At 40.8% G+C, this 15976-nt stretch overlaps 1 protein-coding gene across 1 annotated transcript in view; it reads left to right on the top strand.

Moving 5' to 3' along the window:
* Positions 1–15976, top strand: part of LOC117824246 (rho-associated protein kinase 2-like) — a 50103-nt gene extending 34127 nt beyond the window's left edge. Inside the window, exons 20-32 of the mRNA XM_034699691.1 lie at positions 1049–1118; positions 1371–1474; positions 3064–3250; positions 4843–4936; positions 5220–5314; positions 5604–5792; positions 7478–7646; positions 9150–9217; positions 9326–9414; positions 11062–11140; positions 11263–11530; positions 11688–11967; positions 15381–15976. Of these exons, the coding sequence (XP_034555582.1) occupies positions 1049–1118; positions 1371–1474; positions 3064–3250; positions 4843–4936; positions 5220–5314; positions 5604–5792; positions 7478–7646; positions 9150–9217; positions 9326–9414; positions 11062–11140; positions 11263–11530; positions 11688–11967; positions 15381–15384 (1696 nt within the window). The 3' untranslated portion in view covers positions 15385–15976. The remainder of the gene's footprint in view (positions 1–1048; positions 1119–1370; positions 1475–3063; positions 3251–4842; positions 4937–5219; positions 5315–5603; positions 5793–7477; positions 7647–9149; positions 9218–9325; positions 9415–11061; positions 11141–11262; positions 11531–11687; positions 11968–15380) is intronic.

Below are 15976 nucleotides of genomic sequence, written 5' to 3'. Positions count from 1 at the left end.
AAGTCTCTTATTTTGTTAACTCTCATAATGATTTTTCATTGATATACAGTATATGTTCTTAGTCTTGTCTCGGTCTTGCCCTGCCTTGGTCTTGGTCTTCTTGACTCGGTCTCGATCCCTAAATGTCTTGGTCTTGTCTTGGTCTCGGTGCACTCTGGTATCGAACATGTCTTGGTCTCGGTTAATGTGGTCTTGACTACAACACTAACATGTAGTATGATTACAGAAAATAACGTTTTTGCCACAGTGTCAACTGGCAGAGGTGATATGTTCCCGATTCCTTCCCGACTCCTTCTGCTGATTGATTTAACATTTGTGATCATGTTGCTGGTGCAGCATTTGCCATTAAAAGGGAATTGCTGGGGCACTGGTGGCCTAGCAGTCTTAGCGCCCCACGTACAGAGGCTGTAGTCCTCGTCGAAGGGGTCGCTGGTTTTGATTCCTGGCCGGTCGACCATTTCCTGCATGTCCTCCCCCACTCTCTACTCCCCACATTTCCTGTCTTTCTTCAGCTGTCCTATAAGATAATGGCAAAAAGGCCCAAAATATAAAAAAGGAGGGAATTGCTATAGCTATCTTAGCAAGGAATTTAGGCTAACAGCAATGTTATCTTGTTGGTGGCGTGATGCTAATTTTGGCTGTTTTTTTACCGTAGCAGTTGCATTATACATTATGTTGTTTTCCCATACGCTTTACTGTTCGTTGTTTTTTGGTCACTGATCAAACCGGGACAGTTGAATTAGTAACGGCTGTCAGAAATGCTTAATTCATACAACTTACAGCCTGGAACACAGCATAAGGATATTATAACAGTATTTGAGCTTCCTATCAAGAGTGTGATGTCAGAGGAAATGTATGATGATGAGTAAAGTCAATGGGCAAAGAGCATGTTGAATATAAACACACAATGCACTGTTTTTTCTTGTGTTTCTGTTTGCTAATTGTTGTGGAGAATCACATTCAACATGTTTTATTAGAGGGAAGTGTTTTGGCTCTGGTGGGTGGTTGGCAGGCTGAAATGATTGACAGATTGTTGGTTGGGCTCCAGGGAGAAGCAGGAGGCGGGCGGCCAGCTGAAGGACTTGAAGGACCAACTGGAGGCAGAGCAGTATTTCACGGTAACTCTACCCAATAATTTTGCTTCTTTTGTGCACCTCGTCAACACAGAAGTGACAGCCAAACATTTCTCACTCACTATCACAGACATTATATTGTCAGACAAGCAAGAAACCTAAATTGATCCTCAATGTGGCGCTTGAGTGGGAAGATGATATGAGCAAAGAGGGGGATTTTTTTTTTTCGTGCATGCTCCATCCCATGCTGTATCTGTGATATTAAATTAATTGAATCTCCACCTGTCCTCCCCCAAGACCCTTTACAAGACGCAGATCAGAGAGCTGAAGGAGGAGTGCGATGAGAAGAACAAGCTGTGCAAAGACGCGCGACAACGACTGGCAGAATATGAGGAGGAGAGGTAACAGTGTTTTGTTCTGACCTCTCTGTTTCACATATTTCAACAAGAGATAAGGGAAATTCTGATGTGAAACTGGTGCAAACACTACACAACACTTTTTTAATGAATTGACAAATAGGGGAGAACGGGGTTGGTCATCACATTTTTTTTACTGTTTTGATGATTGCTCATCATCAAAACATCTTTCAATAGTCATTCCTACATTAAATTGAAGCTTAAGGTGTCAGCTTGAAATGTGTATCCCTCTCATTTTCCAACTATTTGTAACAAAGAGGTAATTAACTATCAAAGACACTCTGACACATTGTGACAACCAACCCCATAGTGTGTGACAACCAACCCCATCACAGGGTTGGTTGTCACACACTATGGGGTTGGTTGTCACAATGGTATTTCAATGGGAAAAATCTTTTTAAAAAGGCAAGAAGGCAGAACTAAATTTGAAAGTTTAATTGCACTGACAAGTGATAGGCCTACATAACTTAATGCATTTTAACATAAAATGAGCAAGGAACATGAACAGGAAACACATCTTTAGGCCAGCCTATATAACAACATAAAGAACAAAACAAATAGGCCGAACAATAACGGCCTACTCAACCAGACTACATGCAGTCACTGTCTGAGTTACAGTGATGGCAAATGTAGGGTCTGCACACTCCAACTCATTTCACCATGCATGATGTTGCCAACATGTCACATGTGACAACCAACCCCAACTGGATTTTTTTTTGCTAGCATCAAGGCTAACAACCATCTAACAACTACTTAGCTAGCTAATACAAATCTAAACTATAGCTTTCCCCTCACACTTTGTAAGGGTAACACTTGTTTTGTTATAAACCCATCATTTAAAAGTCTAGAAGAAAAATACTGAGGAGCTGAATATTTACAATTTGACATGAACAACACAAAAAGTCCTCAAGTTCAGCTGTCTTACTCCAGAGAAGACTATGTAGGTGAGCTCGGGTCCTAATTCTGGAAATGTCCATTTCACAATTTGAGAGACAGTGCCCTCTGGTGGCGAGATATAACGAGTGTGCCAACCAACCCGTGTGACAACCAACCTCGTTCTCCCCTACATACCAAGCAAAAAAAAAAACAGTTAAAAACTTATACACAGTGGTTTTAGAGCCAAAACCGAGTTACAGTGAAGAGTTATTTGCATCATGCACAGTCAACATTTATCTGTTTCTGAAGAATGTAGCAGACTTTAAAGATTTTTTTTCCCTTTTGGATTGCATCTCCTCTTGAAAAAGAGGACTTGACCTTTATCTGATTGACTTAAGTTTTAACTAGATTAGCAGCCCAGACACACTACAGCCAAGGATCACTGTAGACAAGTAAATGTTCTTAGATTTACTTAAGCTGTAAGAAAAAAAAAAACACATTCAAAAACATTTATTAACAAAAAGGTCACAAAACGATGCATGCATGCCCAGACATTTAACTTCAGGTCCATCATCCATCGTCAGTCTGTTCCCGACTGCCACAATGACAGCAAGGCTCATTGTTATTCATTGATTTGTTCGGTTGTACCACTTAAATGTGGCCTTACTAATTGATCTTTTCTCTTCTTCCATCCACAGAGACTCTCTGACATCCCAGCTGGAGGCCAGTTTGACCAAAGCTGACTCTGAGCAGCTGGCTCGCTCCATTGCTGAGGAGCAGTACTCAGATCTGGAGAAGGAGAAGATAATGAAGGAGCTGGAGATCAAAGACATGATGGCGAGACACAAACAGGAGCTCGGCGACAAGGAGGCTACTATCAGCTCGGTAAGAGCACAGTCAAGGTCAAAAAGTTTGAAATTCCAATACTCAAAGTTTTTTAGACACAATGAAGAACTTTTTTTTACAGAACAGGTGACATTTCATTTGTGGATTTGTTGTTTTTGTAAGGAATGATTTATAGTGAGCTGGTTGTTCTAGCAGATTGGAACACAGACTGGGAGAGCGGGACAAAAAACAGGGGTCTTGTCTTGCAATGATCAACTCTGTGGCGTTCTTTAAATAAACTTACTTTATGCAAAACTCCAGTTTTTGGGTCCCCGACATAGATAGTAGTTGCAGTGACCTCAACCATTGGTCTCTGAAGAGGCATTATGAAGACGAACATTGGCGGTCGTCATATTGGAAAAACTGACTCAGCCTAGCTTTTGATCAAAGCATAAACAGGCAGAGAGGTGGAGCTGAGGCGGGCTTCTAGCCTCCCGGCAAACAGCTACAATGCACCAACCTGTCAGTCGCAACTGCCATAACCCTAATTATGTAGATTTTTGTATAACTTGTACCTTTTCTATTATCTTAACCAATGGGGATTCCTTGGCTTTGCAGCCAACCCCAAGTGGGCACTCCAGGAACTGCATTTTTTTTTGCACTTCTGTATTGGCTTCATTTTTCAACTCTGGAGGTTGCTGCTCAGCTTCTAACCACTACACCACTGTTATCGTCTCCATTCTCTTTTTTCACCACAAGTAGGGCAACATCAGATTAATTAAGTATACAGACCTGGGACTGTCTGCAAAGTGAATTGCCCCTTAGGGACTACTCTACAAAATATAACCAAACTGCTGTGACTTTGCTCCATTTCCCCCCTTACCTTCAATTGTAGACTTACCAATGTGGACGTCATGATTATTATTATTATAATTTTTTTTTTAAAAAGTCATATTTCGGGGCTTTTTGCCTCTATTTGATAGGACAATTGAAGAGAGACAGGACATTTTGGGGAGTAGAGTGGAGGAAGACATGCAGGAAATGGTTGCGGCCGGGAATCGAACTAGCGACCCCTGCGACGAGGACAGTAGCCTCTGTATGTGGGGCACTTAGACCTCTAGGCCACCATCGCCCCAAGTCATGATCATTATTGATGCCTCACATATCACTATGAGTCAAAAATACCATGATAGTTGTTGCACTTACGATTGTATCGATCTTGCATTAAATCATGCGTGATATCTTTTGACATTTTTGAAAGTATCATAGCAGAATTCATGCTTTTTTTGCTTGAAGTCATGTATACATGTGTGTACCCGGCATTTAAGTTTTACCATATTTCAAAAACTATATTTTGTACATGTTCTCTTTTCTTTTGTTAGCATACTGTCAGCTTTCCTGTATTTTTACTGATGAATAATGTCAGAAGAACAGACTAAATGTGAATCACCTCAGTCACTAATACATTACCTCACAGATGTGCTAGGAGTCTCACTGTCTATCTTTTAAATAGCAAACCACAATATGTTTTATCATACAGCTGAATCAATCATAAAGAAAAGCAAGTACTTACTTCTAACATCAATTAATTTTGCTTGCCTGTTTGCCAACGTTTTGATTTATGAGACTCCTCTTCTCCACATCCCTTACAGCTGGAAGAATCCAATCGCACTCTGACAGAGGATGTGGCCAACCTGGCGAGTGAGAAAGAGGAGCTCAACAACCAGCTGAAAGAGCTGCAGCAGCGTGAGTGTCATCCTGAGTTAATGAGCACCAGATTTCTGCAGGAGTGACATTTCCCTCAGTCCTGGGAAATGTGTTACAAAGCTGTCTTACATCCCAATGATTTATGAGGAGGCTGTAAAAAAGTAGCCATTAATGTCTCCATCAGGAAAGCAAGTGTCTATAAAACGGCAGGATACTGGTCCACAAATTCCCAGCATAAGTTACAGATTACTTCAGCAGAGCCTACTTTAGGTAGAAATATGTACGAGCCATGAATACATATTCTTCTCTGCTGTTTATACAGAGTTGCAGAAAACCAAGGAGGGGGAGAAGCAGATGAACTTACTCAAAGTGTGCTTTGAAAAGCAGCTGCAGAATGAAAGGACACTAAAAATTCAGGTATGATGTCTGGGCGCCTACACAGGTCTGGAATGCCGAGAATACTTCCTGTACTTTCATACTTTTACTTTTCACAGGCAACTTTTATACCATGATAAGAATAACGTTGAGCTGCAGGCTTGTGCTGAACTCTCCCTGAGATCTAAAACCAGCTATCTTGCAGCAACATTGATGTTTCTGCAGGCTTCCCTGTTTACTCACTGATGCAGATTTATCATACAGAGATCTTTTAAAGCTGCATTGCTATGTTTTCTCTTTTATTTATTTATTTATTTATTTTTTCTTCCAGGCTATCAACAAGCTAGCTGAAGTGATGAACAGGAGGGAGACGGTGCGAGGAGGCCACCGGGGCCCTGCCACCGAGGTGCACAGGAAGGAGAAAGAAAACAGGAAGCTGCAGCTGGAGCTGAGAACCGAGAAGGAGAAACTCAACAGCACCATCATCAAATACCAGAGGGAGATGACGGAGATGCAGGCGGTCAGTACTCCCACACAGCACACCAGCATACCAACAAATGGCACTGCGTGAATACATACTGCCACACTTACTGAAAACCATCTGTGTTTCTGACAGACAAGGAGGGTTTTTATTGATGATTAAAGCCCTGAATATAGATGTGAGATGGAGCTATAGATGCTGTAGGTTAGAATTGACATTAAATGATGTATTCTGTGTGGAGTTATTTAGCTTTAGGACCGTGTAGGAAAACAGATCTTATGGACAGCAGTCTCCAGCTTCAAAAACATTACATGCAAAACATTAAAATTTGTCTGTGACTTTTACCAAGGCTGCTTTAATATTTTATGCACTAAACTTCCAAGTAAAATATGCTTGCTGTGTAAACGGCTGCTGGAGACACACTATTCCCTAGCAATTGCAAATTAAAGCTCCTGTTAGGAATTATTGGCTGGTTATGAAACAAAGTGATGTCAATAATGATGGCTCTTTATGACCTACAAAAGCAAAAGACACCATCAGCTTTTGTCGCTTTTCTGATCTTGTGCTAAACATGTAACAGTGTTAATTTCGTTAACGAAGTTACGATAAATGTTTGTCTACGACTAATTTTTCATGACGAAAACGAGACTATGACAAACTGAAGTGCATCACTGATAATAAAAAACTAAGACGATCATATGTTTTGATTTTGTTGACGAGACGATGAAACGAAAACTTTAGTGGCCGATCGTTGGACAATCAAAATCCATGTTTCCCCCACTGTGCGTCTAATCTTTAGAAATAAAGTGATGCATTCCTGTGACAGGCTGAGTTATTATCTGAGGGGAGCAGTGTTAGCTTGGTCTCTACCTGCAGCAGGTGTGCATTATGAACCAGCTCTCCTCGCCTCCATGCATCTGTCTCATCTTCATTGATGATTTTTACCCTCAGTGTGCGTTAGTGACAAAGACACAACCAGGATATTTGATGTTTGCCGTTTTTGCCGCTATTGCAGTAAAAAGCTCCACGTCTTGAGCTTGATTTAATCCAGTTTGGTGATACATCAGATATCTTCAGTAAGTTTGGATCAACTCCTAGTCATCAAAGACACAGATGCATTTCAGAGTGCCATGAACTGACTGTCCAGTGCGCCTGTCACTGCAGGTACATTCAAGGACAGTCGTAAATGTGCAACAGTCCTTTCATGGCATTTTTCTGTGAATAAAGAGAATCAAAATTCAGTCACAGTGGTCACATCAAGAATGTTTTCTTTTTGACTTTTTAGCAGGGACAGGCTGAATTATTTAACTTAAGATATTACACAAGCAAAAGTGTTAAAGGAGTGTTGACAATTTTAGCACTTGGTACAACCCTGATACCAATATCTGATTGACTCCATGAATTATTTAAAGAGTGAAGATGTTAACAAAAATCAAAGACTAAAATGTTTTGAGTTTCCGTCGACTAAAACTAGACTAAAACTATAAAGGGCTTAAAAGACTAAAATTTGACTAAAACAGGCATTTTCGTCTAAGACTAAGACTAAGACTAAATCTAAAATAGCCGCCAAAATTAACACTGACATGTAAAAGTTGTATTGTGTTACAAAATATCCCATTTGACTTTTTCAGAAGTAGAATGTAAACAAAGCTGTGTACTGATTTTCCTTTTGTGTAATGTAAAAGACAGAAGAAACGATGGTCCTGTTTGTGTGTTTGATTCAGGTGATAGCAGAGGAGAACCAGATGCGTCTGGAGCTTCAGATGACGCTGGACAGTAAAGACAGCGACCTGGAGCAGCTTCGTTGCCAGCTAACCTCCCTCAGTGTTCACTCTCTGGATTCCACCAGCATCAGCAGCGGCAACGAGCTGGACACTGGTGAAGGCTATCCAGGTAGCCCAAAAAGACCTTCTCATCAGCTCAGATCAAACACACTTATGCATGTACTCTCTGCATTCCTCTCTCTCTGCAGAATTTCTTTCTAAGTTCTCACTGTTCTCTTAAAAACTCACTTTGAGTTTCTGTCTTCCAGGCCAATTGATTTTGACCTTTTCCTCTTAATGCTTCTTCCCTTTCCCCCCTCATTTGACCTCAACTCCTCCTCCGGGATGCGGCACAGTGCGCATTACTCACTCCCACACCTCTGAATCAATGTCCTTCACCTACCAGCGCACGCACAAATCTGTCTGCATCGACACCCGGCCAAACCTTCACTCTGCTCACTCTCTCTTTGACTCTGACTCTGAGGATGATGATGAACATGATGGGCAGGTGGAGGAGGGCCCCCGTCCTCTGGCCCTCACCTACGATCAGCCCTCTGAGGGTGAACCTGAAGGTGACCCTGCATGGCGCATGGGGTTAAAAATAGGAAGCTGCTGTAGACCTAACAATGGTTTATAATGTTTTACAGCATAATATTTGTGTTCTAAGATTTGATCCACATATTTTCCTCCTGTTGTATTAAGAAACAACCTTGGTCTGTCCCTGCAAAGTCTCAGCTAATCCTTCTGCTCTGTTGTCTCTGTCTCTGCTGTGCTATAATCCTTTTTATTGTGCACTGGACACGGGAATTCTCACAGTGTGATGCTGCCCCGCTTTGTTCAGAAATATCCCACTGCAAAAGATGAAGGGACACATTTTTCAAGTGTGAAGTTTGTGTGGAGTTTTTTCAAAACTGAAATTTAGGGGCGATTCTAGGATTGGATGTTTAGGGGTGCTGAGCCAGGCAAGATAAATTTCACTGTTTTGTACATTTTAATGCAATTTCATTCCTGCATTTGTGAAAGAAAAGTATAACACTTTTTGGTAAAGTCTGTGACTAAACCATCAAATCTTATAAAGGTTATTTAAATGCTGAGCCACAGCAAAAGAGAAATGGATTGGAATCATAAAAGAAACATATGGTAACCCTAATTTCTGGGGAAAGACAACTCATTTTGATACAGCAGCTCCTCAACATACACATAAACAGTATGTATATATCTGGAGTAAACCAGCCCCCTATAGTGAATACCAAAAATACCAAAAATTGATATTGGAGTTCTTTTTTGGACTTTCATTTGAAATGCAATGCACAACATGTAAAATGCGGTGGAGCTACTGTAATTTTGTTGTTAAAATATTAAGTTTCAACCAAGCACTGTATTGATTTGAAATGTTTCTAGCTTGTTAAAAAGGACATACAGTAAAAAAATATGGTTCCTACGGAATTATATTTTTCTGAACGGGATTAGTAAAGCTTACCACTTGTCTGTTAGTTTAAGCAGAGAATCATTTCTTTGGGAAAAAAAGGAGTAGAAAATGAATAAAAGAGTGTCATAATGTCAAGGTGCAAGTACTTAATGTGATTAAAGGCTGTTCTCTAACACCTTCCTGTTATTTTTCCTCTGTAATTAGACTCGAGGCTGGAAGGCTGGATTTCACTTCCTAACAAGAACACAAAGCGCTTTGGCTGGGACAGAAAAGTAATGCATCCACCCTTACTTCTCAGATTTGTTTTCCTATTAGTCACCATGAGAAATGAGTCATTTCCCCCACTAACCTTATGGCCCTTTCTTCTCTTTCCTTTACAGTACATAGTAGTGAGCAGTAAGAAGATCCTGTTCTACAACAGCGAGCGTGACCGAGAGCAGGCCAATCCTTTCATGACCCTGGAAATCGAGTGAGTCATTACCGCAGGATTCAAACACATATTACAAAAAATTGCCATGACTTTCAAATATAAATCAAAAATTTTCATAACAGCAGTTTCACCTTTAGTAGTAACCACTAAAAGTCTTCAGCCTTGATAGTAACTTTGCAGGGATAGACATTAACGAAAGCACTGAACAATTATCACATTTTACCAGAGAAGTAACCTTTTACCCCAAACTAGTGATTACAAATCATCCCTGAGGGGAACATAAAAGAGTGCACCAGATTTCAAGGGTTATCATCCAATAGCTGTATTGACATTTACCTTTGAATAAAAATAGCTAGGGGAAAAGTCAGGAGATTGCTCTGGGCCAAATTGTGGTACACATTGAGAGTTCCATCCTAGTAGCCATGCTACTGATAAGATAAAATACACTTTAATATCCCTCCAAGCAATTTGCTCTGCACTCCGTCCTGAAGTTCCACAGAAAAAGAAAGTTAGTCCTACAGCATCACAAACTTTGACATCACTGACTGATGGCCAAACCAGAAAACAAATATAGAACAACATAGAACTGAAGCAAAGGACAAAAGTGTCCAGCTGCTAGTATCTGTCAGCCCCACCTGTAGCAGATGTTATACTAGAATGACATCCTAATGTGTATAAAAACAGACAGAACAGCCTCATAAAGAAGATTCAATTTGTAATACAGGAAGTACAATAAATGAAATCAGGGTGAATTGTGAACCCAAAATACTTCTTGAACTTGACTCAAATTATAATGTTTTTTACCTAAAGCTGTCCAAAACTCTTTCATTTTTTCAAATAGCCAGAAATAGAATAGAATAGATTATGCATTAGATTTTAATGAACCCCAAATCCCAGAGAAGTAACCCAGAATCAGAATTAGGGATAGACCGATTATCGGCCAGACCGATTATCCTCACAGATATTCGGCATTTTGACGCATATCGGCATCGGCCTTTTTTAAAAATCCGACGGCCGTTAAGAGATCAATTTAAAACTTGGTTATTTTGGCTCAAAATTCACTAAATCACGTGGCAGAAATGACACCATCTGCAGAAACCGTAGCCTAGCTTGTGTTCCATTTCTCCTGCAGTTTCTCATTGCAGGAGACGAGCTGGTCAGCATCCATTGTGGCCCCTACAATTACTAGTGATTTAAAACTTACTTCAAAAAAACTTAAATACCCCTATAAAACAAAGATAAGGGAAAGATTAACATTTCAGTTATATTGACATTTTGGAAAACTTTATTTACTGTAGAAAACTTTAGAGAGCTATTTATTTGTTTAAGTTTTCATTGAACTTTATAAGACATGCTGCTGAGCCTGGGAGCTCCCTGCACTTTGTGTTAGAATTTTAAAACAAAGATGTCTATTGTCTAAGAAAAAAAAGAACCTTTAACATGTTGCAAATCTGAAAGGCTGTTTAATAAACAAAGGCATTTAAACGTAGTTAAGTGTTGGAGTTTGTATTATTCAAAATTTTTATGCCAATACTTCCCCTTTTACTGCAAATGAATATCGGCTCCAAATATCAGTTATCAGCCTCCTTGACTACTAGTAATCGGTATCGGTATCGGCCCTGAAAAAAAACACATCGGTCTATCTCTAATCAAAAGGTAACTTTTCTAACTCTCTCCCTCTCACAGTAAACTGTTTCATGTCCGACCCGTCACTCACACTGATGTGTACCGTGCAGATGCCAAAGAAGTTCCAAGGATATTTCAGGTAATGAGCTAACACTCTTTATTTCTGTCCCCTCTCTGTTCTTTGACGTGCTGTCAGTAGAAATCATGTGAAGTTTTCTTAATTCAACTGTGAGTCTCTAAAATTCCACTGTCCTCTGCCAGATCCTGTACGCCAATGAAGGCGAAAGCAAACGCGACCAGGAGATTGTGGTTGAGCCAACGCAGTACGGAGATCGTGCCTCTTACATCAGCCACAAGGGCCATGAGTTCATCCTCACTCTCTACCACTTTCCCTCCAGCTGCGAGGCCTGCACTCGGCCCCTGTGGCATGTTTTTAAGCCCCCGCCGGCCCTCGAGTGCCGCCGCTGCCACACCAAGTGTCACAAAGACCACTTGGACAGAAAGGAGGAAGTTATTGTACCCTGCAAAGGTCAGTTTGTCCAGTTGAGAGATGAAATAGCCAGTTTATACACCATGGAATTGAGAGTTTATCTAACAGTAGAATTGGAGGGAAATAGCTTCCTTTGTGTTGAAATATCATGGCTCAACCTTTTTTCATCTCTACCCTGTTTTTTTTATCTCTTCAGTAAACTACGACATGTCCACCGCCAAAGAGCTGGTCCTGTTGGCCAGCTCTCAGGAGGAGCAGCAGCGCTGGGTCAGCCACCTCCTCAAACGCATTCCGAGGAAACATCCGACCATGAGTCCCCCCTCTGCAGCACCAAACACTCCTCCTGAAGCAACGTCACGCTCATCTCCAAGAATGTCCCCCAGAGCTTCACCCCGGGGTTCACCTCACATGTCGGCCCACCGAGGAGCCTTCAAGATCCAGTCCACAAGACAGCCACAGACATCGGGGAAGGGCAGGTGGGAACACGGAACTTTCTGATTACTGTCATGAACTTTTACTACGGCTGTACGGTGTCTCTTGTTGCAATTTATAATAATACTTTATAATATAAAAAAAAAAGCTTGTGTTTACATCTTTATGTTTCTTAAGGTATCTTTAGGTCACGCTGTCAAAAAAAACAACCTTTTGCAAGTACAAGATTTAATGTGTAGAGCTACCAGTTTTCAACACCTGTTGACAGCTTGATTTGAAAATCTTAGGCCTCGGGTCCACAGGATTCGTGACGTTATGTTACAGCTGCACTGCGCAGCCAATACGTTCTCATTCTAGTCAATGCTCTCAGCTCCGTCTCGGGAGCGTGCCCCTGCGCCGCTCTGCCAGAGATACGCTTCAAGTGTATTTTCAACGCAGCCCGCACCCAGCATGTGTAAATATGCACAGAAAACAATGACCTGGACAGGAGGTCAGGCTCAACGATCACATGCAACATCTGCCAATCACAAAATAGAACATCATATACTGACTCCAGACCGTTTACAGATCATTTAGATCAGAAATACTCATCGATTATGGATGTTAGCTACAAACAGCCACATATCCATGATCCAGGTCAACTACAACATGACTTTAAGATGATAACTGTGTCAGAAGGTAACCGTACAACAAAATAGTGCCAAGTTATCAATATTAAGCTCATCTAAATCAGCAAAAACAAAACTTAACAGTTCTGTAGCATACTCAGTGATGATTAAAGCGCAAAAGTAATGGAATACTCTCCAAATGAGTGGAAATTCAACCACAGAAAGGCTCTGTGACCTGTTGTTTGTATGTGGTTCTCTCTGTGGTGCTGGACCCAGCTGATCCTGCCTGCTCTGAGCTGCGCTACTCTCCCAACACGCGTCCTGTGGACTCCCCGGGTTACAGTTGTTAATGCTAAAGCTTATTTGGAGCTTAAATGTAGTGTTCCAAAACTTTTGTCTTGACAGACTTTTTTAGATAAGTGTATCAAAATACAGAAATGTATCTGTCTTTATTTTGATTGTTGAATTTTCTAAAGCACAAAACATGTCCTGAGGGACTCAGTAAATTGTCCATCCAGCTGCTCATTTGCATTTTCTCCAATTTTAGCCTTAATTTTGTGTTACTTATAGCCTTGTTTGAGTCATCAGTGTCATAATGGCAAAATGTGACAGACTCTAAACTCTGATTAGAAACTCAAATAAAGAATAACTCATGGGAGACATAGAACACGAGAATAGTATGTGAAAGTCCCTAAATCTCAGCGTAAGCTTCTTAAAAACATATATTTTTAGAAGAATGTGTTTTGAGAAATGCAATCACATCAAACCTGTACACGTTTTTGCCTCTGCTACTGATTCTCAGTCCTGGTGGTTGATACAAACCTCAAACTGTGCCTGACAGAGGATCTATAGCTCTGAAAGACAATACTGAATTGATTGCATGAGCAAATTGTTGTATGCAGCATTACAGCTTCAGCACCAGTAGCCACTTAATTGAGTAGAAAATGGCACCAAATCACTTGGGAGTCACTAACTGTATCTGTCTTGTCTTTTGCGATTGATTGAGATGACGCCTAGTTGTAAACATTTGCTCTCAGCCACAACCTAACCGGCTCTCATCCCTCAGCACTGGCCCCATGCTCCGTATCATCCTCCACTGACCTTTGACCTCTCCACCTCTGACCTCACCATTCTAACGTCTCTCATGCTGGGAGACTGTAAGTAGCCGAGCTTGTAAGACCTGTCCGCCCTTGGTTGTGCCGTGGTGCCATGTGCACTAATGCCTCCCCTCATCATAACACGCAGCTTTGAATAACTAAACTCACAGCCCCATGCCGCCTCCTGGTTAACTTAGCATGTAATGCCCCAGCTGTTCATGAAGCTCTACAGGCATTTACCCCTCAATGAATTTCATACCTACTGTTACAGATTGCTTGATGATTTTGGCCTGAAAGACTGGAGTTGGTCGTTGGATGGTGTCGATAATGATGATGATGATGATGATGATATTTGCTTCTGAAGGAAGTGAAGGAAGGGGTACAGATGGTAACTGCACCTCTGCATGTGTGTTTGCAGTTTGTAGGAGGCCTTAATGAGGCCAGATACATTTTTTTCTGTGTGATTTTCTCATTTAACACTTGAGTGGGAAACATTCACTAACTTTATCTCTGCATGCTACATAGCGTGTTTACAAGAGTTAAAAAACATGAATAAATTGTCCGTGGTATGCAAGCAGCAAACTCCAGTCTCAAACTATGAAGCCCATGCGGAAGTGTTATAAACTGCAATTCATTGAGAATCCGCTTGAGGCTGGCTGCAGAAACACCGGAAACCACATAGACATGAATGGGAAAAAGACGATCTTTGCAGCATTAATAAACATGTTTACAGCCTGGGTCAAAAAACGGCTTGGCTCTACGTAGATAATTTCTCTATCGGCACACACTGTACGGGGGGTGAATTTTTTTATAACGCGACGGTTCAGAAGATATTAAGACTAAGAGTTTTTGCCCAAATAAGGACCTGAGTTGACTCCCTGACGGGAACACATAGCTGTTGGCTAAGAGGCTCAAACTCCGCCTCTTTACGTCGCACTCTTCCTGGTTGAGTTCTGTATTTCCGATATGCCTGCCACTGACGATTGCCTGCCACCGACGCTTCAAAACTGCGCTCAGGGACAGATAGGTGACGTCACGGATACTACATCCATTATTTATACAGTCTATGCTGGAAACAGGGAAAAGAGCTAGTCCAGTGCTGTTAAAAGAAAAAGGGTGTCTTAAAACCTGTATTAAAGCCATAATCGATCATTTGACACTTTCTGAACTTCAGATGCAGGTGGCCTGATTTTATTTTTAAGCTAGCTGTCAGATGGCTGTAGCTTATCGTACTGGCATGGAGGTGGTTTAAATCTTCTTACTAAACTCTGTGTAAGGGAGCAAATATTAGCACACATCCCAAAATATCAAATATGAAGCCTTAGCTGACTGTTGTTTGGCCTGGCCTAGCTTAATGGTTAAACAAAAACATCTCCAAGCAAAGAGTGGTATGCTTCACACCTGTCATAAAACAACAATTGGCTGCTGTTACTCTTAAGCTTCAAGTATCTGTCTAACTGGACCAAGCTAGCTTTATTTTTACCATACTGCGATTACACTAAAAATCTAGATGAGCACCATCCCAAAAATGTGCTTTCATATTTTACTTCTTCCAGACATACAGATGAAGATTATTCCAATATTTGTCAGCTATTTATGCATTTTACTCATGCATTGTGAGGATACTGGATTGCTTCCTTGTGTAATATGTGTGGATTTTGTGTGGGTGTGCTTTTGAAGTCCAGCCGTCCCGTTGGTAGCATCCAAGGTTTTCACATTATTTTGTTTTTCTCTCTCTCTCTCTCTTCACAGTTAACCCCTGCTGATCAAAGATGTGCATTTTCATCTTTGTGGATTAACGACAGCAGTCTAGAGGCAGTGTCTACACGTGTTGTTTCTTCAGGGAAGTAGACTGAAAAAACCCGCTAATCACAGAATCTGGCTGTCGTCATGAGAACCGAGACTGTCTTTGTTATTTTAACAAGAGGGAAAATGAGCAGTATTCATATTCAAGGGAGATTTAATCTAAAAAAAAAAGGTAAAAGCCTCAGCCTGACACTTGGAGATTAAAGCTGCCTTATTTTAATATCACAAAAACATGGACTTTGTTTTCAGCCAGCTGCAGTGACTCACATGGATTTGTGTTAGTGGGGTGCTAGCATGTGTGTGAACGTTTGTATATAGGATTAAGAGGTCTGTCTGTGTATTATATCACAGAAAGTATAGCTAATAGTAGTTGATTGTTTTATTTTAATTGAAATGAGTCAGCAGCACATTATATAGTATATCCTTGTCTTGTAAATGAATACAGTTTTACTGCTTTCAAGATTTTACATCACTGTGACTGTTGTTTCTTGGAAATATTTGCTGCATATAGTAGATCCATTAAAACACAAAACAATCCAATA

Source organism: Notolabrus celidotus, chromosome 13 (genome assembly GCF_009762535.1).
Source record: "Notolabrus celidotus isolate fNotCel1 chromosome 13, fNotCel1.pri, whole genome shotgun sequence".
Lineage (NCBI taxonomy): Eukaryota > Metazoa > Chordata > Actinopteri > Labriformes > Labridae > Notolabrus > Notolabrus celidotus.
The sequence above is the reverse complement of the archived record's forward strand: the minus strand, read 5'-3'. Positions and strand labels throughout refer to the sequence as shown.